The sequence below is a fragment of the Salmo salar genome, chromosome ssa19, assembly GCF_905237065.1.
Source record: "Salmo salar chromosome ssa19, Ssal_v3.1, whole genome shotgun sequence".
Taxonomy (NCBI): Eukaryota; Metazoa; Chordata; class Actinopteri; order Salmoniformes; family Salmonidae; genus Salmo; species Salmo salar.
In genome coordinates, this window is record NC_059460.1 from 84214815 (window position 1) to 84240888 (window position 26074).

At 45.0% G+C, this 26074-nt stretch overlaps 1 protein-coding gene across 1 annotated transcript in view; it reads right to left on the minus strand.

The window, feature by feature from the left end:
- LOC106579742 (junctophilin-1) overlaps positions 1 to 26074 on the minus strand; it is a 122756-nt gene that overhangs the window by 29146 nt on the left and 67536 nt on the right. The window contains exon 4 of the mRNA XM_045702849.1: positions 22005 to 22123. Within this exon, the coding sequence (XP_045558805.1) occupies positions 22005 to 22123 (119 nt within the window). The remainder of the gene's footprint in view (positions 1 to 22004; positions 22124 to 26074) is intronic.

Sequence of the window (26074 nt, forward strand, 5' to 3'; positions counted from 1 at the left end):
ACTACTAATACAACTAATAAAACTACTAATACAACTAATAAAACTAATAAAACTATGGCTAAAACTACTATAATAACTCATGAAACTCCTGCTACAACTACTAATACAACTAATAAAATTAATGCTATAACTACTAATACAACTACCACTACTGTCACGTCCTGACCAGTATAGGGGTTATTTGTAGGTTGGTCAGGACGTGTCAGGACGTGGCAGAGGGTATTTGTTTCATGTGGTTCGGGGGTTATGTGTATGGTAGAGGGGTGTTTTATTTATGTTTTCCGGGTTTTGGTTTATGTTCTATGTTTTGTATTTCTAGGTTCATTCTAGTTCTTTGTATTTCTATGTCTAGGTAATTGGGTGTTGGACTCTCAATTGGAGGCAGGTGTTTTTAGTTTCTTCTGATTCAGAGTCCTACATATAGGTATGTGTTTTGTTTGTAGTTTGTGGGTAGTTGTATTTCGCACTGCTGTGAGTATTAGCCTGTGAAACTGTCGGTCTGGCGTTCTTTGTTTTCCTGTTTTTCTGTGTTCACATTTATTTAATAAAATATAATGATGAACATGCAACCCGCTGCGCCTTGGTCCACTCTACCCAATGACACCCGTGACAGAACTACCCACCAAAAATGGACGAAGCAGAGGAGGAGGGAGCAACGGATGGACTATCGTGAGACATGGACAGAACTGAGGATAAGCATTTCCAGGGCTATGGAGGAGTTAAGGGAGCCCGAGAGGCAGCCCCAATATTTTTTTTTGGGGGGGGCACACGGGTAGTTTGGCTGGGCGAGGATTGAGCCCCAGGCCAAATCCCCGTACCTTTTTTGGGCAACATATGACTGGACAGGTCCCGTGCTTTGGGGTGATGGGTGCTGTGGCGAGGCCGGGTATTTTCAGGCCGGTATGCGCAGTACCAGCTCCCCGCATGTGCCAGGGGAAAGTGGGCATCCAGCCAGTAGGGGTGATGCCAGTCCTGCGCTCGAGACCGCCAGTGCGCCTCTACGGTCCAGTGTTTCCCGCTACACGCACTAACCTTGAGGTGCACGTCTCCAGGCTGGCACGTCCAGTACCAGCACCACGCATCAAGCTTCCAGTGCGTCAGCCCACTCCAACTCGGCCGATTCCTGCTCCCCGCACTAGCCATGAGGTGCATGTCTCCAGTCTGATACCTCCAGCACCACGCATCAGGCTTCCAGTGCGTCAGCTCAGTCCAGAGTATCCGGCGACAGTGTCCCGTCCAGAGTATCCGGTAAGAGTATTAAGCCCGGAACCGAGTGAGACGGCCTACAGTTCGGAACCAAGGGAGACGGCCCACTGTGCAGAACCGAGTGAGTCTGCCTGCGATCCAGAACCGAGTGAGTCTGCCTGCGATCCGGAACCGAGTGAGTCTGCCTGCGATCCGGAACCGAGTGAGTCTGCCTGCGATCCGGAACCGAGTGAGTTTGCCTGCGATCCGGAACCGAGTGAGTCTGCCTGCGATCCGGAACCGAGTGAGTCTGCCTGCGATCCGGAACCGAGTGAGTCTGCCTGCGATCCGGATCAGAATGAGGTTTACAATAACTTTGGATTGTGTGAGTCTGCTTACAGCCCGGAACTGAGTGAGTCTGCCTACGGTCCGGAGACAAGAGACTCTGCCTACAGTCTGGAGGACAGTAGGCCAGAACCTAAGCCACCTCCAGTATAGGTGGGTTGGGGAGGGGGGGTGTAGCACAGGTGCCGTCGTTGACGGCACCCTTCCCCTCCCTTTAGTTATGGGTTTATTTTTTATTTTTTTGAGGTGCATCCGGGGTCTGCACCTTTGGGGGGTACTGTCACGTCCTGACCAGTATAGGGGTTATTTGTATTTGTAGGTTGGTCAGGACGTGTCAGGACGTGGCAGAGGGTATTTGTTTCATGTGGTTCGGGGGTTATGTGTATGGTAGAGGGGTGTTTTATTTATGTTTTCCGGGTTTTGGTTTATGTTCTATGTTTTGTATTTCTAGGTTCATTCTTGTCCTTTGTATTTCTATGTCTAGGTAATTGGGTGTTGGACTCTCAATTGGAGGCAGGTGTTTTTAGTTGCTTCTGATTCAGAGTCCTACATATAGGTATGTGTTTTGTTTGTAGTTTGTGGGTAGTTGTATTTCGCACTGCTGTGAGTATTAGCCTGTGAAACTGTCGGTCTTTGTTTTCTTGTTTTTCTGTGTTCACATTTATTTAATAAAATATAATGATGAACATGCAACCCGCTGCGCCTTGGTCCACTCTACCCAACGACACCCGTTACAACTACATCTACTAATACAACTAATGAAACTACTGCTACAACTACTAATATAAATAATACAAATACTGCTACAACTACTACTACAACTACTGCTACAACTACTAATACAACTAATAAAACTACTGCTACAACTACTAATATAAACTACAACTAATAAAATTACTGCTATAACTACTAATACAACTACTAATAAAACTACTACAACTACTAATAACTACTACAACTACTAATATAACTAATAAAATTACTGCTACAACTACTAATACAACTACTGCTACAACTACTAATATAACTAATACAACTACTAATATAACTAATACAACTACTAATATAACTAATATAACTAATACAACTACTAATACAACTACTGCTACAACTACTAATATAACTAATACAACTACTAATACAACTAATAAAACTGCTGCTGCAACTACTAATATAACTAATACAACTACTAATAAAACTGCTGCTGCAACTACTAATACAACTAATACAACTAATACAACTACTAATACAACTAATGAAACTACTGCTACAACTAATACAACTACTGCTACCGTGAAGCATGGAGGAGGAGGTGTGATGGTGTGGGGGTGCTTTGCTGGTGACACTGTCTGTGATTTATTTAGAATTCAAGGCACACTTAACCAGCATGGATAACACAGCCTTCTGCAGCGATATGCCATCACATCTGGTTTGATGGGACTATCATTTGTTTTTCAACAGGACAATGACCCAACACACCTCCAGTCTGTGTAAGGGCTATTTGACCAAGAAGGAGAGTGATGGAGTGCTGCATCAGATGACCTGTTCTCCACAATCACCGGACCTCAACCCAATTTAGATGGTGTGGGATGAGTCGGACCGCAGAGTGAAGGAAAAGCAGCCAACAAGTGCTCAGCATATGTGGGAACTCCTTCACGACTGTTGGAAAAGCATTCCAGGTGAAGCTGGTTGAGATAATGCCAAGAGTGTGCAAAGCTGTCATCAAGGCAAAGGGTGGCCATTTGAAGAATCTGAAATATAAAATATATTTTGATTTGTTTCACACTTTTTTGGTTACTACATGATTCCATATGTGTTATTTCATAGTTGTGATGTCTTCACTATTATTCTACAATGTAGAAAACAGTAAAAAAATAAAGAAAAACCCTTGAATGAGTAGGTGTTCTAAAACATTTGACCGGTAGTGTACATGAATACATATTTACTAATATCTTCACGGTGATGTTTTTATTAGTTAAAAACACAAACAGTTTGTCCTTAAAATTTGAATAAAAAAGGGCTTTCTTAAATTCACTGTGTGAATTTCAATGCCCTGATTTCTATAGGTAAATGATTCCAGTCATTTGGGCCTTTGTATCTGAAAGATCTTACTGTAACCTCGTGATGTACCCTTGGGATGTGTAATTGCTGCTGTGTGCTTCAGGAGTAGTCTGGTACCGGGCGGTTCGAGCCCTGAATGCTGATTGGCTGAAAGCCATGGTATATCAGACCGTATACCACAGGTATGACAAAACATTTATTTTTACTGCTCTAATTACGTTGATAACCAGTTTATAATAGCAATAAGGCACCTAGGGGGGTTTGTGGTACATGGCCAATATACCGCGTTGCGCTGTATGTAAGAACAGCCCTTAGCTGTGGTATATTGGCCATATACCACACCCCCCTCGTGCCTTATTGCTTAAATATACTGTATATAAAGGGACATTTAAGCTGGATACATTCAAAATGAAAGTGGTACCAATACAGTTGTCTTCTGTTTGGAAGTGACACACCATTTAGTGACTCAGACATTGTGCAATGATGGGTCGGTCTTAACAGTGGCATCCAAGATTGAATCCGAAAAGATAGTTGCAAATGACATGTAATTCGCAAAGTAAGGACTTGGTTGTGTTTTGATAGATGATGTCACCATAGTCTAGGACAGGAAGCAGCAGCTGTGTTACTAATGGATACAGTAAATCAATTCTTAATCAATCTGTATAGTTACCAAAGCTTATAGTTAATTGTTTTTCTAATGTAATCAATATTTTTATTTAATGTTTTATTTAACCTTTATTTAACTAGGCAAGTCAGCTAAGAACAAATTCTTATTTACAATGACGGCATACCCAGGCCAAACCCTAACCTGGATGACGCTGGGCCAATTGTGTGCCGCCCCTATGGGACTCCCAATCACGGCCGGTTGTGATACAGCCTGGAATCTAACCAGGGTCTGTAGTGACGCTTCTAGCACTGAGATGCAGTGCCTTAGACCGCTGCACCACTCGGGAGCCCAATGAATCAAACCACCACTTTCTTTCTTTCGTGAGTAAAGGCTATTCCAAACCTGTTTTTTATGATTGATAAATACTTTCCTAAAACGAAATAATCTACAATATCAGAGTAATTTTAAATCAAGGCCCAGGCAGGGGAGAGGGAGAGGGGGCAGAGAGCAGGCCCAGGCAGGGGAGAGGGAGAGGGGGAAGAGAGCAGGCCCAGGCAGGGGAGAGGGGGCAGAGAGCAGGCCCAGGCAGGGGAGAGGGGGCAGAGAGCAGGCCCAGGCAGGGGAGAGGGGCAGAGAGCAGGCCCAGGCAGGGGAGAGGGAGAGGGGGCAGAGAGCAGGCCCAGGCAGGGGAGAGGGGGCAGAGAGCAGGCCCAGGCAGGGGAGAGGGAGAGGGGGCAGAGAGCAGAGGTATTCCCCCCTCAGAGCACTGCCTGGGGTTCCAGCTTTGTCTCCATTAGTGAACACACATCACCTCCAGATATAGACCATTTAACCACGCCCACCATACACCCTCACACGCAGGCACACACACACACACACACACACACACACACACACACACACACACACACACACACACACACACACACACACACACACACACACACACACACACACACACACAAAGAAGCTAGGCGATAATCTGCTGTGTATGAGATGTCAATTACAAATGAAAAGGGTTTAAAAACAAACTTGGTTGGAGTTATTGTAACTTAGTTATTGTAGTTATTGTTATTTATTTTATATTATAGAATATCTGAAACATACAATATAGTTGCAGTGAAGCCGCTCAAAAACTACATCACACCAGTCATCCAATAGACTGTCACGTTCGTCTGAAGGATGAGACCAAGGCGCTTGCGTGTGTATCGTTCCACATCTTTTATTTGAATGTGAAACTCAGCCAGACAAACAATAAACTAATAAACAAAACAACAAACCGTGACGACAGAGGTGCAACATGCACTAACTCAAAAAGAATCTCCCACAAACACAGGTGGGAAAAAAACTACTTAAATATGATCCCCAATTAGAGACAACCAGCTGCCTCTAATTGGGAATCATACCAAACACCAACATAGAAAAAGGAAACTAGAACACAACCTAGAAAAAATAAATTAGATAAACCCCCCAGTCACGCCCTGACCTACTCTACCATAGAAAAGAAGAGCACTCTATGTTCAGGACGTGACATAGACTCCCATTCAGAGCGACACACAGAAGCATCCAGGGTCAATACCCTGCTCGAGGGCATGTTGACAGATCTCCCACCAGGCCAAAAAACGTGAACCCGAACCCTCCAAGATCCCCCCACAGTTCCCCAATAGCTGTCCCTCAACCCTCCAAGATCCCCTCACAGTTCCCCAATAGCTGTCCCTCAACCCTCCAAGTACCCCCCCACAGTTCCCCAATAGCTGCTCCCTCAACCCTCCAAGTACCCCCCACAGTTCCCCAATAGCTGCTCCCTCAACCCTCCAAGATCCCCCCACAGTTCCCCAATAGCTGCTCCCTCAACCCTCCAAGTACCCCCCCACAGTTCCCCAATAGCTGCTCCCTCAACCCTCCAAGATCCCCCCACAGTTCCCCAATAGCTGTCCCTCAACCCTCCAAGTACCCCCCCCACAGTTCCCCAATAGCTGCTCCCTCAACCCTCCAAGTACCCCCCACAGTTCCCCAATAGCTGCTCCCTCAACCCTCCAAGATCCCCCCACAGTTCCCCAATAGCTGCTCCCTCAACCCTCCAAGTACCCCCCACAGTTCCCCAATAGCTGCTCCCTCAACCCTCCAAGATCCCCCCACAGTTCCCCAATAGCTGTCCCTCAACCCTCCAAGTACCCCCCACAGTTCCCCAATAGCTGCTCCCTCAACCCTCCAAGTACCCCCCACAGTTCCCCAATAGCTGCTCCCTCAACCCTCCAAGATCCCCCCACAGTTCCCCAATAGCTGCTCCCTCAACCCTCCAAGATCCCCCCCCACAGTTCCCCAATAGCTGTCCCTCAACCCTCCAAGATCCCCCCACAGTTCCCCAATAGCTGTCCCTCAACCCTCCAAGATCCTCCCACAGTTCCCCAATAGCTGCTCCCTCAACCCTCCAAGATCCCCCCACAGTTCCCCAATAGCTGCTCCCTCAACCCTCCAAGATCCCCCCACAGTTCTCCAATATCTGCTCCCTCAACCATTCGAGACCCCTCCCACAGTGCCCCCTCAAGAACAAAAATAAAAAATACAATTAATTACATTCCCCACCCCCAAGAACCCCCCAATGCACCAACAACCAAGACAATGAACTACAAAGACAAAAGGAAAAGACAGAAGAAAACAACAATGCAATTTCTATTTTTTTTTATAATAATAATTCAAAACAAAGGACATCAAGGACAACTAAAATCATAACAGCAATGGCAATTGTGTATGTTTGTGTGCATGTCTGGCACAATTACATGTATGTGTGTGTGTTACACCCTGATCTGATTCACCTGTTCCTTGTGATTGTCTCCACCCCCTTTAGGTGTCTCTTATTTTCCCCAGTGTATTTCTCCCTGTGTTTCCTGTCTCTCTGTGCCAGTTCGTAGTGTATGTTTAGTCAAGTCAAACAATGGTTTTCCCATACTCCTTTTGCTATTCTCCTTTTTCTAGTCTTCCTGGTTTTGACACTTGCCTGTTTCTGGACTCTGTACCCGCCTGCCTGACCATTCTGCCTGTCTTGACCACGAGCCTGTCTGCCACTCTGTACCTCCTAGACTCTGATCTGGTTTTGACCTTTTGCCTGTACACGACCATTCTCTTGCCTACTCCTTTTGGATTAATAAACATTGTAAGACTCCAACCATCTGCCTCCTGTGTCTGCATCTGGGTCTCGCCTTGTGCCTTGATAGTGTGTTCTTGTATGCGTTTATTTGAATGAGAGTGTGTGTGTATATGCATGTGTACAAACACCTGCATGGCATTAGCCTCAGGCAAACCGGCATTAGCTGTAAAAACACTGTAAAAACTCTCTTATGTTGTTATTGGATCTGATTTTAATATCTAGCATTTTGATGGCCATAACGAATAGATATGGTGACAGCGGACACCCTTGTTTAACTCCTCTTGACAATTCAAAACTCTCTGAGAAGTAGCCGTTATTTACTATTTTACACCTATTGTAGTTATTGTAATGTAGTTATTGTATCTTATAGTTATTGTAATGTAGTTACTGTATCTTATAGTTATTGTAACGTAGTTACTGTATCTTATAGTTATTGTAACTTAGTTATTGTAGTTTATGTAACTTAGTTATTGTAGATATTGTAATGTAGTTATTGTATCTTATAGTTATTGTAACTTAGTTATTGTAGTTTATGTAACTTAGTTATTGTAGATATTGTAATATAGTTATTGTATCTTATAGTTATTGTAATGTAGTTACTGTATCTTATAGTTATTGTAACTTAGTTATTGTAGTTTATGTAACTTAGTTATTGTAGATATTGTAATATAGTTATTGTATCTTATAGTTATTGTAATGTAGTTATTGGAGCTATTGTAACTTAGTTATTGTAGTTTATGTAACTTTGTTATTGTAGTTATTGTAATGTCATTATTGTATCTTATAGTTATTGTAATGCAGTTATTGTAGTTATTGTAACTTAGTTATTGTAGTTATTGTAATGTTTATTTTATTTATTTCACCTTTATTTAACCAGGTAGGCAAGTTGAGAACAAGTTCTCATTTACAATTGCGACCTGGCCAAGATAAAGCAAAGCAGTTTGACACATACAACAACACAGAGTTACACATGGAGTTAAACAAACATACAGTCAATAATACAGTAGAAAAATAAGTCTATATACAATGTGAGCAAATGAGGTGAGATAAGGGAGGTAAAGGCAAAAAAGGCCATGGTGGCAAAGTAAATACAATATAGCAAGTAAAACACTGGAATGGTAGATTTGTAGTGGAAGAAAGTGCAAAGTAGAAATATAAATAATGGGGTGCAAAGGAGCAAAAATAAATAAATAAATAAATACAGTAGGGGAAGTGGTAATTGTATGGGCTAAATTATAGATGGGCTATGTACAGGTGCAGTGATCTGGGAGCTGCTCTGATAGCTGGTGCTTAAAGCTAGTGAGGGAGATAAGTGTTTCCAGTTTCAGAGATTTTTGCAGTTCGTTCCAGTCATTGGCAGCAGAGAACTGGAAAGAGAGACGACCAAAGGAGGAATTGGCTTTGGGGGTGACCAGAGAGATATACCTGCTGGAGCGCGTGCTACAGGTGGGTGCTACTATGGTGACCAGTGAGCGGAGGGGGGACTTTACCTAGCAGGGTCTTGTAGTTACTGTATCTTATAGTTATTGTAATGTAGTTATTGTGTCTTATAGTTATTGTAACTTAGTTATTGTAGTTTATGTAACTTAGTTATTGTAGTTATTGTAATGTAGTTATCGTATCTTATAGTTATTGTAACTTAGTTATTGTAGTTATTGTAACTTAGTTATTGTAGTTATTGTAACTTAGTTATTGTAGTTATTGTAATGTAGTTATCGTATCTTATAGTTATTGTAACTTAGTTATTGTAGTTATTGTAACTTAGTTATTGGAGTTATTGTAACTTAGTTATTGGAGTTATTGCAATGTAGTTATTGTATCTTATAGTTATTGTAACTTAGTTATTGTAGTTATTGTAACTTAGTTATTGTAGTTATTGAAATGTAGTTATTGTATCTCATAGTTATTGTAACGTAGTTCTTGTATCTTATAATTATTGTAACTTAGTTATTGTAACTATAATAATATTTTTACAAGGAAAGAAGTGTTTCATCATATTGATAAATATTTGTACAATACATTTCTCCCATTTCTTACCTTTGAAACTAGAACAACTATGGGAGAACTTTTTACTGGATTTAATTATACCTTTTCCCAACATAGGGCTCTGGTCAAAAGTATTGACATCAGTACAATGACCTCCCCATTCTATAGAAGCCTTTAAACTACATGACTTTACCCTGATGACCACCCCATTCTATAGAAGCCTTTAAACTACATGACTTTACCCTGATGACCACCCCATTCTATAGAAGCCTTTAAACTACATGACTTTACCCTGATGACCACCCCATTCTATAGAAGCCTTTAAACTACATGACTTTACCCTGATGACCACCCCATTCTATAGAAGCCTTTAAACTACATGACTTTACCCTGATGACCACCCCATTCTATAGAAGCCTTCTGTCTCACACTTCTCCAGATCAGCTGTCTGTCTGACACCCATTCTCCTTAGACTCATGACTTTACCCTGATGACCACCCCATTCTATAGAACCCTTCTGTCTCACACTTCTCCAGATCAGCTGTCTGTCTGACACTTCTCCAGATCAGCTGTCTGTCTGACTCTTCTCCAGTTCAGCTGTCTGACACTTCTCCAGTTCAGCTGTCTGTCTGACACTTCTCCAGATCAGCTGTCTGTCTGACTCTTCTCCAGTTCAGCTGTCTGTCTGACTCTTCTCCAGTTCAGCTGTCTGTCTGACACTTCTCCAGTTCAGCTGTCTGTCTGACTCTTCTCCAGTTCAGCTGTCTGTCTGACACTTCTCCAGTTCAGCTGTCTGTCTGACTCTTCTCCAGTTCAGCTGTCTGTCTGACACTTCTCCAGTTCAGCTGTCTGTCTGACTCTTCTCCAGTTCAGCTGTCTGTCTGACTCTTCTCCAGTTCAGCTGTCTGTCACACTTCTCCAGTTCAGCTGTCTGTCTAACTCTTCTCTAGTTCAGCTGTCTGTCACACTTCTCCAGTTCAGCTGTCTGTCTAACTCTTCTCCAATTCAGCTGTCTGTCTGACTCTTCTCCAGTTCAGCTGTCTGTCTGACACTTCTCCAGTTCAGCTGTCTGTCTGACTCTTCTCTAGTTCAGCTGTCTGTCTGACACTTCTCCAGTTCAGCTGTCTGTCTGACACTTCTCCAGTTCAGCTGTCTGTCTGACACTTCTCCAGTTCAGCTGTCTGTCTCACACTTCTCCAGTTCAGCTGTCTGTCTGACACTTCTCCAGTTCAGCTGTCTGTCTGACTCTTCTCCAGTTCAGCTGTCTGTCTGACACTTCTCCAGTTCAGCTGTCTGTCTGACACTTCTCCAGTTCAGCTGTCTGTCTCACACTTCTCCAGTTCAGCTGTCTGTCTGACTCTTCTCTAGTTCAGCTGTCTGTCTGACTCTTCTCCAGTTCACCTGTCTGTCTGACACTTCTCCAGTTCAGCTGTCTGTCTGACACTTCTCCAGTTCAGCTGTCTGTCTGACACTTCTCCAGTTCAGCTGTCTGTCTGACTCTTCTCCAGTTCAGCTGTCTGTCTGACTCTTCTCCAGTTCAGCTGTCTGTCTGACTCTTCTCCAGTTCAGCTGTCTGACTCTTCTCCAGTTCAGCTGTCTGTCTCACACTTCTCCAGTTCAGCTGTCTGTCTGACACTTCTCCAGTTCAGCTGTCTGTCTCACACTTCTCCAGTTCAGCTGTCTGTCTCACACTTCTCCAGTTCAGCTGTCTGTCTCACACTTCTCCAGTTCAGCTGTCTGTCTCACACTTCTCCAGTTCAGCTGTCTGTCTGACACTTCTCCAGTTCAGCTGTCTGTCTCACACTTCTCCAGTTCAGCTGTCTGTCTGACCCTTCTCCAGTTCAGCTGTCTGTCTGACTCTTCTCCAGTTCAGCTGTCTGTCTGACACTTCTCCAGTTCAGCTGTCTGTCTGACACTTCTCTAGTTCAGCTGTCTGTCTGACACTTCTCTAGTTCAGCTGTCTGTCTGACTCTTCTCCAGTTCAGCTGTCTGTCTGACACTTCTCCAGTTCAGCTGTCTGTCTGACTCTTCTCCAGTTCAGCTGTCTGTCTGACTCTTCTCCAGTTCAGCTGTCTGACCCTTCTCCAGTTCAGCTGTCTGTCTGACACTTCTCCAGTTCAGCTGTCTGTCTGACTCTTCTCCAGTTCAGCTGTCTGTACAGTGAACTGTACAGTGAAATGGTTACTTGCATAGTGGAGTCTTTTGTTTAGACATGTGGCTAGCTAGCTAAACAACGAACCATAATCCCAACTCATAACGTTGCTACTCTGAATGAATCTGCAGGTAGCTAAAGCTAACCAACCAGGTTCAATGTTAGCTAGCTAACATTAGGCTAATATTAGCAATGCAAATGGCTCTGAGATACGAATAATAATACTACACAGATCATACACATAATGTTAGCTAGTGAATCAGCCAGCTAACATTAGCTAGCTAGCTAAGAGTATGCTTTAACTTGCAATGAAAACTACTTTATGACAAAATTAGGAATGTATAATACCTGAAAATTTAGCTAGCTAGACTCTCTTTTTATTTATTTAATATTTAACCTTTATTTAACTAGGAAAGTCAGTTTAGAACAAATTCTTATTTATAATGACGGCCAAACCCGGATGACGCTGGGCCAATGGGACTCCCAATCACGGCTGGATGTAATACAGCCTGGATTCGAACCAGGGACTGTGGTGATGCCACTTGCACTGAGATGCAGTGCCTTAGACCACTGCGCCACTCTTACAGGTATTAGGTATTGTAAATGTTTATCAGCACAGAATTATGACAGCATTTTCTAAATACTTAAACTTACATGCAAAATACCTGCTGTTAACTTTAAAATTATTGGAATGAATTATCCAAAGAGAGTGTAAAGAAGATTTTGGATGAATGATTCTCCCGCTCTGTTACGGATGCCATGGTTGCCCTTAGTTTGAAGATGTAATCCGGAGACAGGTGTTTTGTCTTCTGTGTGTTCAATTTTCGACTCCCTCCGCATATTTGCAATCAAACGGCAGAATTTTCTCAATCTCCTTAATTATCACACTCTGCTTCCACCGGGCATTCCACTGATTTGAAAACTCGGTCCTCCAGAAAGTGGAGAGCATTAGCAACACTTTTGCAGTTCTTCGTGATATCTTTAAAAAAAAGTCACGTTAGAAAGGATGACCTGCACATACTGAGCAGCTCATGTTATAGACAGAAACATGTTACATGGCAGACCAATCCAAAACTCATCTCTCGGCAAGTCCAGCCCATCCATTATCTCAGCGATTATCTCAGCCAATCTGTGGCTAAACCAACTAGGATCCTAATTTAATAATTGTATTCATATTTACAGAAGGCATACAAGTTTGTTATTAAGGCACATGAAAGTTCACATGTTCCAGAAGGTATTTCGGCCCAAAAATACATTTTGATGAAAGAAATGTATATTCAAATGCCTTTCCTGTGAAGTAGTGACGTGGGACATAAGCATAGTTTCCTTAAACAAGTCACATATATTAATAGTGTGTACATAGTATTTTTTGTTGTCTCTTGGTGTCATTTCAATATATAACTCATATTACATTAAATTCTAAATAAAAAAATAAATATCTTATGTTGTTCTTGTCTATAACTGTTCCGTAGTTTGCCATGTATTTGTATGTTTTATATGGACCCCAAGAAGTGTAGCTGCTACATGTGCAGTAGCTAATGGAGATCCTAATAAACTAGGACACTCTAGAACTCTGGGACACACTCTTGAACTCTGGGACACATTCTGGGACACACACTAGAACTCTAAGACACATTCTGGGACACACTCTAGAACTCTGGGACACATTCTGGGACACACACTCTAGAACTCTGGGACACTCTAGAACTCTGGGACACACTCTGGGACACACACTCTAGAACTCTGGGACACTCTAGAACTCTGTGACACATTCTGGGACACACTCTAGAACTCTGGGACACATTCTGGGACACACACTCTAGAACTCTGGGACACTCTAGAACTCTGTGACACATTCTGGGACACACAATCTAGAACTCTGGGACACTCTAGAACTCTGGGACACACTCTGGGACATACACTCTAGAACTCTGAGACACACTCTATAACTCTGGGACACACACTCTAGAACTCTGGGACACACACGCTAGAACTCTGGGACACACACGCTAGAACTCTGGGACACACACTCTAGAACTCTGGGACACACACTCTAGAACTCTGGGACACATTCTGGGACACACACTCTAGAACTCTGGGACACTCTAGAACTCTGTGACACATTCTGGGACACACAATCTAGAACTCTGGGACACTCTAGAACTCTGGGACACACTCTGGGACATACACTCTAGAACTCTGAGACACACTCTATAACTCTGGGACACACACTCTAGAACTCTGGGACACACACGCTAGAACTCTGGGACACACTCTAGAACTCTGGGACACACATTCTAGAACTCTGGAACACACACTCTAGAACTCTTGGACACACACTCTAGAACTCTGGGACACAAACTCTAGAACTCTGGGACACATCACACCACTCTAGAACTCTGGGACACACACTCTAGAACTCTGGGACACATTCTGGGACACACACTCTAGAACTCTGGGACACTCCTAGAACTCTGGGACACACACTCTAGAACTCTTGGACACACACTCTAGAACTCTGAGACACACACTCTAGAACTCTGGGACACACTCTAGAACTCTGGAACACACTCTGGAACACACACTCTAGAACTCTGGAACACACACTCTAGAACTCTGGGACACACTCTGGGACACACACTCTAGAACTCTGGGACACACTCTGGGACACACACTCTAGAAGTCTGGGACACACACTCTAGAACTCTGGGACACCTGCCTAGCATTGCCAGTTTTTTACACAACAACCAGACCCTGTCCCTGTCCACAGCCTCCCAAATCTCACCCTATTGCTTATATTGTGCACTACTGGCCCTGGTTAAAAGTAGAGCACTACATAGGGAATAGGGTTCCATAGGGCCCTGGTTAAAAGTAGTGCACTACATTGGGAATAGGGTGCCATTTGGGATGCAGCCAGTGTGACTCTGAAGCTGCGTAAAGGGACAGGTTCACATGGCTCTCATTGTCAATCAGTTAATCAAACTATGTTATGGCCAGCGAACATTTTGTCAGGTGGCCATGCAGCGCTATCAGGCTAGGTCACAGGACTAAATAAACCTGGGGATGCCCTGGGAGGGAGGTTTCTTGATTTATCCCACAGCACCCCTCCCTCCAAAATGAAAACATAAGTAAATAAGAATTACACCCTCACCTTCCTTGCACTAACACTCACACTTGTCTTGTCTTACTAGCTCTGACTTTGCTGATAGCTACTTTATTGAGGAAAATTGTACTGACTATGACTGTGTTATGTGGTTGTCTCACCTAGCTATCTTAATTTAAATACATTAACTGTAAGTTACTCTGGATAAGAGTGTCACGTCCTGACCAGTAAAATGGGTTGTTTGTTATTGTAGTTTGGTCAGGACGTGGCAGGGGGGTGTTTGTTTAGTGTGTTTCGGGGTTTTTGGTTGATGTTCTATGTTTTCTATTTCTATGTGTTTATCTAGTTTTTCCTATTTCTTTGTTGGGGTTTTGGAACGACCTCCAATTAGAGGCAGCTGGTTGTCGTTGCCTCTAATTGGAGACCATATTTAAGTGGGTTAGTTGTCTCTTGTGTTTTGTGGGTGGTTGTTCCTTGTATAGTCTGAGCACCTTACAGGACTGTTTTTGTCGTTTGTTTTGTATAAGTGTTTTGTTGTTTTTCCTTCAAATAAAAGAAGATGCTAAATATACCCGCTGCAGTTTGGTCCACTCCATACGACAAACGTTACAAAGAGTGTATGTTCAAAGACTAATAGCTAGTTGGCTAAATTGCTAATGTTACCTGGCTGGCTAGCTTGCTGGCTAAGAAAGCTGCATATAGTTAACAATCTTTAATAACTGGTTAACTAGATGATGTTATGTATTTCCAAAACTTTGGTTTAATTGAATGAAGCTGTAAGCTAGGTGTTGAAGCCAAAGATCCTGGGACTAAACACCTCCCTCTGCAACTGGATCCTGGACTTCCTGACGGGCCGCCCCAGGTGGTGAGTGTAGGTAGCAACACATCTGCCACGCTGATCCTCAACACTGGAGCCCCTCAGGGGTGCGTGCTCAGTGGTGGGCCTGATCACCGACAATGACGAAACAGCCTATAGGGAGGAGGTCAGAGACCTGGCCGGGTGGTGCCAGAATAACATCCTCTCCCTCAACGTAATCAAGACTAAGGAGATGATTGTGGACTACAGGAAAAGGAGGACCGAGCATAACCCCATTCTCATCGACGGGGCTGTAGTGGAGCAGGTTGAGAGCTTCAAATTCCTTGGTGTCCACATCACCAACAAACTAGAATGGTCCAAACACACCAAGACAGTCGTGAAGAGGGCACGACAAAACCTATTCCCCCTCAGGAGACTGAAAAGATTTGGCATGGGTCCTGAGATCCTCAAAAGGTTCTACAGCTGCAACATCGAGAGCATCCTGACTGATCGCATCACTGCCTGGTACGGCAACTGCTCGGCCTTCCGACCGCAAGGCACTACAGAGGGTAGTGTGTACGGCCCAGTACATCACTGGGGCTAAGTTGCCTGCCATCTAGGACCTCTATACCAGGTGGTGTCAGAGGAAGGCCCTAAAAATTGTCAAAGACCCCAGCCAACCTAGTCACAGACTGTTCTCTCTGCTACAGCATGGCAAGCGGTACCAGAGCGCCAAGTCTAGGACAGAAAGGCTCCTTAATAGCTTTTACCCCCAAGCCATAAGACTCCTGAACAGGCAATCAAATGCCTACCCAGACTAGTTTTGGCAAGTCGGTTAGGACATCTACTTTGTGCATGACACGAGTAATTTTTCCAACAATTGTTTACAGACAGATTATTTCACTTACAATTCACTGTATCACAATTCCAGTGGGTCAGAAGTTTACATGCACTAAGTTGACTATGCCTTTAAACAATTCCAGAAAATGATGTCATGGCTTTAGAAGCTTCTGATAGGCTAATTGACATAATTTGAGTCAATTGGAAGTGTACCTGTGGATGTATTTCAAGGCCTACCTTCAAACTCAGTGCCTCTTTGCTTGACATCATGGGAAAATCAAAAGAAATCAGCCAAGACCTCAGAAAAAAATTGTAGACCTCCACAAGTCTGGTTCATCCTTGGGAGCAATTTCCAAATGCGTGAAGGTACCACGTTCATCTATACAAACAATAGTACGCAAGTATAAACACCATGGGACCACGCAGCCGTCATACCACTCAGGAAGGAGACTCGTTCTGTCTCCTAGAGATGAACGTACTTTGGTGCGAAAAGTGCAAATCAATTCCAGAACAGCAGCAAAGGACCTTGTGAAGATGCTGGAGGAAACAGGTACAAAAGTATCTATATCCACAGTGAAACGAGTCCTATATCAATATAACCTGAATGGCCGCTCAGCAAGGAAGAAGCCACTGCTCCAAAACCGCCATAAAAAAGCCAGACTACGGTTTGCAACTGCACATGGGGACAAAGATCGTACTTTTTGGAAAAATGTCCTCTGGTCTGATGAAACACCATCCCAACCGTGAAGCACGGGGGTGGCAGCATCATGTTGTGGGGGTGCTTTGCTGCAGGAGGGACTGGTGCACTTCACAAAATAGATGGCATCATGAGGGAGGAAAATTATGGGGATATACTGAAGCAACATCTCAAGACATCAGTCAGGAAGTTGAAGCTTGGTCGCAAATGGGTCTTCCAAATGGACAATGACCCCAAGCATACTTCCAAAGTTGTGGCAAAATGGCTTAAGGACAACAAAGTCAAGGTATTGGGGTGGCCATCACAAAGCTCTTACCTCAATCCTGTAGAAGATTTGTGAGCAGAACTGAAAAAGCGTGTGCGAGCAAGGAGGCCTACAAACCTGACTCAATTACACCAGCTCTGTCAGGAGGAATGGGCCAAAATTCACCCAACTTATTGTGGGAAGCTTGTGGAAGGCTACCCGAAACGTTTGACCCAAGTTAAACAATTTAAAGGCAATGCTACCAAATACTAATTGAGTGTATGGAAATTGAAACCAGTAATCATGAGTGCAAACGATTTGGTTTAATTTGAAGTTACTACATTTGAAGTAACTTCTGTTGGAGATTATAGGGAATAGGCTGGTTTGCCTGGTCCTCCATATTACACCACAACCCCCAGAAAAACATTTTCCGACATTGTTCGGAATTGTAATCGGTTTTATGTAACAACTAAAAAGATAGAAAAGAGAGGGTTGTAACTTTGGGACTTTTGATACGTATCCTAATATAGATCCATACGTAACTGTGGCTACGTTTATGCTACCTATCCTTTAACTAGGGCCCTGAAGTATTCCTGACTACATTACCAGACCATGGACAACTCTGGGCCCTTATTACCAGGAAGTAGAACACAGACGGTTTCCTGGTCTGGTAATGTGGTTGGGGAAACCTCACAGCCCCAGCTAAGGGGATAACAGATTGATCAGGGGATAACAGATTGATCAGGGGATTACAGATTGATCAGGGGATAACATATTGATCAGGGTAAAACAGATTGATCAGGGGATAACAGATTGATCAGGGGATAACAGATTGATCAGGGTATAACAGATTGATCAGGGTAAAACAGATTGATCAGGGGATAACAGATTGATCAGGGTAAAACAGATTGATCAGGGGATAACAGATTGATCAGGGGATAACATATTGATCAGGGTAAAACAGATTGATCAGGGGATAACAGATTGATCAGGGGATAACATATTTATCAGGGGATAACAGATATATCAGGGGATAACAGATTGACCAGGGGATAACATATTGATCAGGGTATAACAGATTGATCAGGGGATAACAGATTGATCAGGGGATAACAGATTGATCAGGGGATAACAGATTGATCAGGGGATAACATATTGATCAGGGTATAACAGATTGATCAGGGGATAACATATTGATCAGGGGATAACATATTGATCAGGGGATAACAGATTGATCAGGGGATAACAGATTGATCAGGGTATAACAGATTGATCAGGGGATAACAGATTGATCAGGGTAAAACAGATTGATCAGGGGATAACAGATTGATCAGGGTAAAACAGATTGATCAGGGGATAACAGATTGATCAGGGGATAACATATTGATCAGGGTAAAACAGATTGATCAGGGTAAAACAGATTGATCAGGGTAAAACAGATTGATCAGGGGATAACATATTGATCAGGGGATAACATATTGATCAGGGGATAACATATTGATCAGGGGATAACAGATTGATCAGGGTAAAACAGATTGATCAGGGGATAACATATTGATCAGGGGATAACAGATTGATCAGGGGATAACATATTGATCAGGGGATAACATATTGATCAGGGGATAACAGATTGATCAGGGTAAAACAGATTGATCAGGGGATAACAGATTGATCAGGGTAAAACATATTGATCAGGGGATAACAGATTGATCAGGGTAAAACAGATTGCATGCAGAATAATTTAATGCAATCTTCTTTATTGACAGAATTTCCGTCTTTCAGTTGCGCGGTCTGGATCTGCCCGGCTCTCCCGCCCACTTCCCGGGGGCGGCAACGCTGCCTCTAATTCCTCAAAACCAATTGGATGAGGTCAGAGTTCCTTCCCCTCTGACTATCTCATCCAATGGGTTTGGTGAAAGAGATTCTCCCAAATACTCTGCAGTTGCTACTACTGAGCTTTGAGAATATATAGCATAGAATATATATCATTTAGCAGATGCATTAAGCAAAGCGACTTATTGTACCGTGTGTACACATCTGAGTATGGGTGTTCCCAGCGGGAACTTGAACCAACAACCCCAGCGTTGGTAGCACCATGCTCTACCAACTGAGCCACACAGAGACTCGCACTATGAATGAAAAACTACCAGTAAAAAACGAACAAAAAACTGGTAAAATGCCTCAAATATTTTCAATCTTTTGCACTTTTATAATTTAATAACGGAAGAGATATAGGGTAAAGTATAGCACAGTCTGTGTGTGTGTGTGTGTTGTGTGTCTGTGTGATATATATATTATAATGATGTTAGCAGACGCTTTTATCCAAAGCAACTTACAGTCAAGCGTGAATATAATATTTTTACGTATGGGTGGTCCCAGGAATCAAACCCACTATCAAGAACCATACTCTTCCAACTGAGCCATGCTCTACCAACTGAACCATGCTCTTCCAACTGAGCCATGCTCTACCAACTGAGCCATGCTCTACCAACTGAACCATGCTCTACCAACTGAGCCATGCTCTACCAACTGAGCCATGCTCTACCAACTGAACCATGCTCTACCAACTGAGCCATGCTCTACCAACTGAGCCATGCTCTACCAACTGAACCATGCTCTACCCACTGAGCCATGCTCTTCCAATTCCCCTCTTGAGTCTGAAAGAAGTCATTCTGTACTGTACTGTACCCATTCCTACCACGTCCTAACAAGTCTGTTTTTGTCACAGCTGAAACACAGTGGTTCATTGTGGTCTAAGAAACCTTCCTCACAGACTCTGGTCTAAAATTACCCAGAATGCCAGACGTCTCTGTAATGAATGGCACCCTATTCCCTATATAGTGCACTAACCCTAACCCTAACCCTAACTGCTGCTTAAAACAACCACACCCTCAGGCTCTAACTTTAACCCTGGTACCTGGTACCTGTTACCTGGAACCTGGGGCTGCAATGAGTTCACTGTGTACGACTACTCTACTATCTATCCTGGGAGGTTTTATAGGGGCCTGTTTTGTATAGGGGCCTGTTTGTATAAGGACAGGTTTGATACGCAAGATGGTGCCGACAGAGTGGGCTGCCTCGCTTCTAGTCCTTAGGAAACTCTGCAGTATTTTACTTTTTTTAATGTATTATTTCTTACATTAATAGCCCAGAAAATCTTAAGAACTATTCGATATCAGAGAGACGTCAACTTACCAGCACTACGACCAGGAATACAACTTTCCCGAAGTGGATCCTTTGTCCGAATCACCCAGGGCATCCGAACTGATTCTAGAGGTTGACTCAAAACAACACTGCCGGAGAAGAAGAAGACGGAGCGGTCTTCTGCACACCACCCACCGCCTCCGAGTATATTACTCGCTAATATCCAGTCTCTAGATTACAAGGTCGACGAAATTAGGGCGAGGGTTGCTTTCCAGAGAGACATCTGGGATTGTAACATATTCTGTTTCATGGAAACATGGCTCTCTAGGGACATATTGTCGGAGTCGGTACAGCCACCTGGAATCATTATGCGTCGCGCCGACAGGAATAAACATCTCTCCGGGAAGAAGAAGGGCGGGGGTGTATGTTGTGTATGCTAGAGAATTCTCCTTGGTTATTGTATACAGCCGTGTATATTCCCCCCTCAAGCCGATACCACGACGGCCCTCAAGGAACTTCACTGGATTTTATGCAAACTGGAAACCACATATCTTAAGGCTGCATTTATTGTAGCTGGGTATTTTAACAAAGCAAATTTGAGAACAAGGCAACCTAAATTATGTCAGCATATTGATTGTAGCACTCCTACTGGCAATACACTGGATCACTGCTACTCTAACTTCTGCGATGCTTACAAGGCCCTCCTAAGGCAAATCTGACCACGACTCCATTTTTCTCCTCCCTTCCTATAGGCAGAAACTCAAACAGGAAGTACCCGTGCTAAGGACCATTCAATGCTGGTCTGACCAATCGGAATCCATGCTTCAAGATTGTTTTGATCACGCGGACTGGGACATGTTCCGGGTAGCCTCAGAGAATAATATAGATTTATAATCTGATTCGGTGAGTGAGTTTATAAGGAAGTGCATAGGAGATGTTGTACCCACTGTGACTATTAAAACCTTCCCTAACCAGAAACCGTGGATTGATGGCAGCATTCGCGCAAAAACTGAAAGCGCGAACCACCGCATTTAACCATGAAAAGGTGACTGGGAATATGGCACGAATACAAACAGTGTAGTAATTCCCTCCGCAAGGCAATCAACCAAGCAAAATGTCAGTATAGAGACAAAGTGGAGTCGCAATTCAACGGCTCAGACAGGAGACGTATGTGGCAGGATCTACAGGCAATCGCTGACTACAAAAAGAAAACCAGCCACGTCACGGACACCGACGTCTTGCTTCCAGACAAACTAAACACCTTCTTTGCCCGCTTTGAGGATAATTCAGTGCCACAGACGTGGCCAGCTACCAAAGACTGTGGTCTCTCCTTCTCCTTGACCAACATGAGTAAGACATTTAAACGTGTTAACCCTCGCAAGGCTGCCGGGCCAGACGGCATCCCTATCCGCATCCTCAGAGCATGTCCAGACCAGCTGGCTGGTGTGTTTACGGACATATTCAATCTCTCCCTATCCCCAGTCATGCTGTCCACCACATGCTTCAAGATGTTTTGCTATTGGGCCGACAGGTTACCTGGCGAGTTGCTGAAGTCAGGTAAATGTATAGTTCTGTAACATCAAACTCTTATGACGTCGTCAGAACCTTTGATCTGGCTCTTACTAATACGTAGTGAATGGACTGATACGTGACAGTTATGTGATCATGAATCTGACAAGGTGGTCTAGAATGTTACCTGGTTGGTGGAAGTTTGGGGACAGCTCCCTAGAGACGGCCCTAGCAATGTCACAATCTTGTCTGGCCGAGAGAGCTGCCTGGTCTGCTGCCTCTCCCTTCGTCCTGGCATGAGCCGTCCTGCAACACACACACACACACACACACACACACACACACACACACACACACACACACACACACACACACACACACACACACACACCGCATTAGAATAGCAACACACTCATACCGCATCTCCCTCTCTCTCTATATAACTCTCTCTCTCCCTCTCTCTGTCTCTCTGTCTCTCGCTCTCCCTCTCTGTCTCTCCCTCTCTCTCTGTCTCTCTCATCCTCTCTCTCCCCGTCTCTCTCTCTCCCTATCAGGGATAACATACCACCCTGACCCCCTGTGCTTCGATCTCAAATCCAAATCCTTCTTTCACAAATGGAGCTATGCCTGTCGGCTGGCCCACAAAGACCTAAATCCAGTCCGCAGGACCTCACTGCTCTGCTGGAGGATCTATCTCACTGCTCTGCTGGAGGATCTATCTCACTGCTCTGCTGGAGGATCTCACTGCTCTGCTCTGCTGGAGGATCTCACTGCTCTGCTGGAGGATCTCACTGCTCTGCTGGAGGACCTCACTGCTCTGCTGGAGGATCTCACTGGTCTGCTGGAGGACCTCACTGCTCTGCTGGAGGACCTCACTGCTCTGCTGGAGGACCTCACTGCTCTGCTGGAGGACCTCACTGCTCTGCTGCAGGATCTCACTGCTCTGCTGGAGGATCTCACTGCTCTGCTGGAGGATCTCACTGCTCTGCTGGAGGATCTCACTGCTCTGCTGGAGGATCTCACTGCTCTGCTGCAGGACCTCACTGCTCTGCTGGAGGATCTCACTGCTCTGCTGGAGGATCTATCTCACTGCTCTGCTGGAGGACCTCACTGCTCTGCTGCAGGACCTCACTGCTCTGCTGGAGGACCTCACTGCTCTGCTGGAGGATCTCACTGCTCTGCTGGAGGATCTCACTGCTCTGCTGCAGGATCTCACTGCTCTGCTGCAGGACCTCACTGCTCTGCTGCAGGATCTCACTGCTCTGCTGGAGGATCTCACTGCTCTGCTGGAGGACCTCACTGCTCTGCTGCAGGACCTCACTGCTCTGCTGGAGGACCTCACTGCTCTGCTGCAGGATCTCACTGCTCTGCTGCAGGACCTCACTGCTCTGCTGCAGGACCTCACTGCTCTGCTGGAGGATCTCACTGCTCTGCTGCAGGACCTCACTGCTCTGCTGGAGGACCTCACTGCTCTGCTGGAGGACCTCACTGCTCTGCTGGAGGATCTCACTGCTCTGCTGCAGGACCTCACTGCTCTGCTGCAGGACCTCACTGCTCTGCTGGAGGATCTCACTGCTCTGCTGCAGGATAGGATCTCCATCTCTTCATTCAAAGACTCCATCATGGACACTTTTACTGACAGTTGTGGCTGCTTTGTGTGATGTATTGTTGTCTCTACCTTCTTGCCCTTTTTGCTGTTGTCTGTGCCCAATAATGTTTGTACCATTTTTTGTGCTTCTACCATGTTGTGTTGCTACCATGTTTTGTTGCTACCATGTTGTGTTTCTACCATGTTGTGTTGCTACCATGTTGTGTTGCTACCATGTTGTGTTGCTACCATGTTGTGTTGCTACCATGTTGTGTTGCTACCATGTTGTGTTGTCTCTCTTGTCGTGATGAGTGTTTATTTGTCCTATATTTTTTATTTTTAATCCCAGGCCCCCGTCCCCACAGGAGGCCTTTTGCCTTCTGGTAAACCATCATTGTAAATAAGAATTTGTTCTTAACTGACTTGCCTCGTTTTAATAAAGGTTACATTTAAGAATGTAGAAATATCCAACAGCATGTAGCTGAAGCCAAAAGGCCCTAATGAGTTTTGTGATGGTGGGCTTAGTGTTACTACAGAGCTGCACAACACAATGGTTAGATGATAGCACACACACACACACACACACACACACACACACACACACACACACACACACACACACAAATCCTTTGAAAACCCAATGAGATAAGGGCACGTAGATTCACTCACTCACACGCACAACCTAACTCTCCTCTCTTTCACAGCATGCATACAGACACGGCTGGGTACCACGGCTGGGTACCTGGATACCTGGGTACCACGGCTGGGTACCTGGATACCTGGGTACCACGGCTGGGTACCACGGCTGGGTACCTGGATACCTGGGTACCACGGCTGGGTACCACGGCTGGGTACCTGGATACCTGGGTACCACGGCTGGGTACCACGGCTGTACCTGGATACCTGGGTACCACGGCTGGGCAATACGGCTGGGTACCTGGATACCTGGGTACCACGGCTGGGTAACAGACGAGGACAGGCTGTGGACGGATGCATCTCTTTCATATGGGGCTCTGGTCAGTAGGGTGTCACGTGGAGCCTCACCAATACTGACACCATTACATGACAATGGAGAGTGACAGGAAGTACCAGTCCAGCCAGACTCCTACTGAATGACTCTAGTCAGGACTCATCAGTAAAGCCTTGCGTGCCAGAATCCTGCTGAATGACTCTAGTCAGGACTCAATATAGAAACTACAGAAAGAGAACTCTGATGACCTACTTAACCCTGGTCTCTCTGCCACCCACCCTTATCTCTCTCTACCCTCCCTCTCTCTTTGCATCACTCTCTCTCTCTCTCTGTATCCCCCTCTCCTTCCCAGTTTCTCTCCCTCCCCTCTCTCTCTCTCTTCCCCCATCCCTGTCTCCTTCCCAGTTTGTCTCCCCCCCCCTCTCTCTGTATCCCTCTCTCCTTCCCAGTTTGTCTCCCCCCCCCTCTCTCTGTATCCCTCTCTCCTTCCCAGTTTGTCCCCCCCTCTCTCTGTATCCCTCTCTCCTTCCCAGTTTGTCTCCCCCCTCTCTCTGTATCCCTCTCTCCTTCCCAGTTTGTCTCCCCCCCTCTCTCTGTATCCCTCTCTCCTTCCCAGTTTGTCTCCCCCCGCCTCTCTCTGTATCCCTCTCTCCTTCCCAGTTTGTCCCCCCCTCTCTCTGTATCCCTCTCTCCTTCCCAGTTTGTCTCCCCCCCTCTCTCTGTATCCCTCTCTCCTTCCCAGTTTGTCTCCCCCCCTCTCTCTGTATCCCTCTCTCCTTCCCAGTTTGTCTCCCCCCCTCTCTCTGTATCCCTCTCTCCTTCCCAGTTTGTCTCCCCCCCCTCTCTCTGTATCCCTCTCTCCTTCCCAGACAGTTGTGGCCGGGGTCAGTTGTGGCCAGGGTCAGTTGTGGCCGGGGTCAGTGGAATATTAAAATGGCTTCCGGTCCAGAAATAAGCCATCATCAACCAGGGACAAAGGACTCACTTATAAAGCAGCAGCAGGCCTGGAATATATTGGGACACAACAAGACACACATCTCTTCTCTATACTGGAACACAACAGGACACACAGACATGCACAGACGGACACACACACACACACACACAGTCTTGTATAACAAACCTTGTGGGGACACACAATTCAACACCATTCAAAATCCTATTTTCCCTAACCCTAACCCTTACTCTAACCTTAACTGCAAAATCTAACCCTAACCCTAACCCTAACCCTAGCTCCTAAACCTAACCCTAACTCCTAAACCTAACCCTAGCTCCTAACCCTAACCCTAGCTCCTAACCCTAACCCTAGCTCCTAACCCTAGCTCCTAACCCTAACCCTAGCTCCTAAACCTAGCTCCTAACCCTAACCCTAGCTCCTAACCCTAACCCTAGCTCCTAACCCTAGCTCCTAACCCTAACGCTAGCTCCTAACCCTAACCCTAGCTCCTAACCCTAGCTCCTAACCCTAACCCTAGCTCCTAACCCTAGCTCCTAACCCTAGCTCCTAACCCTGGCTCCTAACCCTAACCCTAGCCCTAGCTCCTAACCCTAACCCTGGCTCCTAACCCTGGCCTAACCCTAGCTCCTAACCCTGGCTCCTAACCCTAACCCTAGCTCCTAACCCTAGCTCCTAACCCTAGCTCCTAACCCTAACCATAGCTCCTAACCCTAACCCTAGCCCTAACCCTGGCTCCTAACC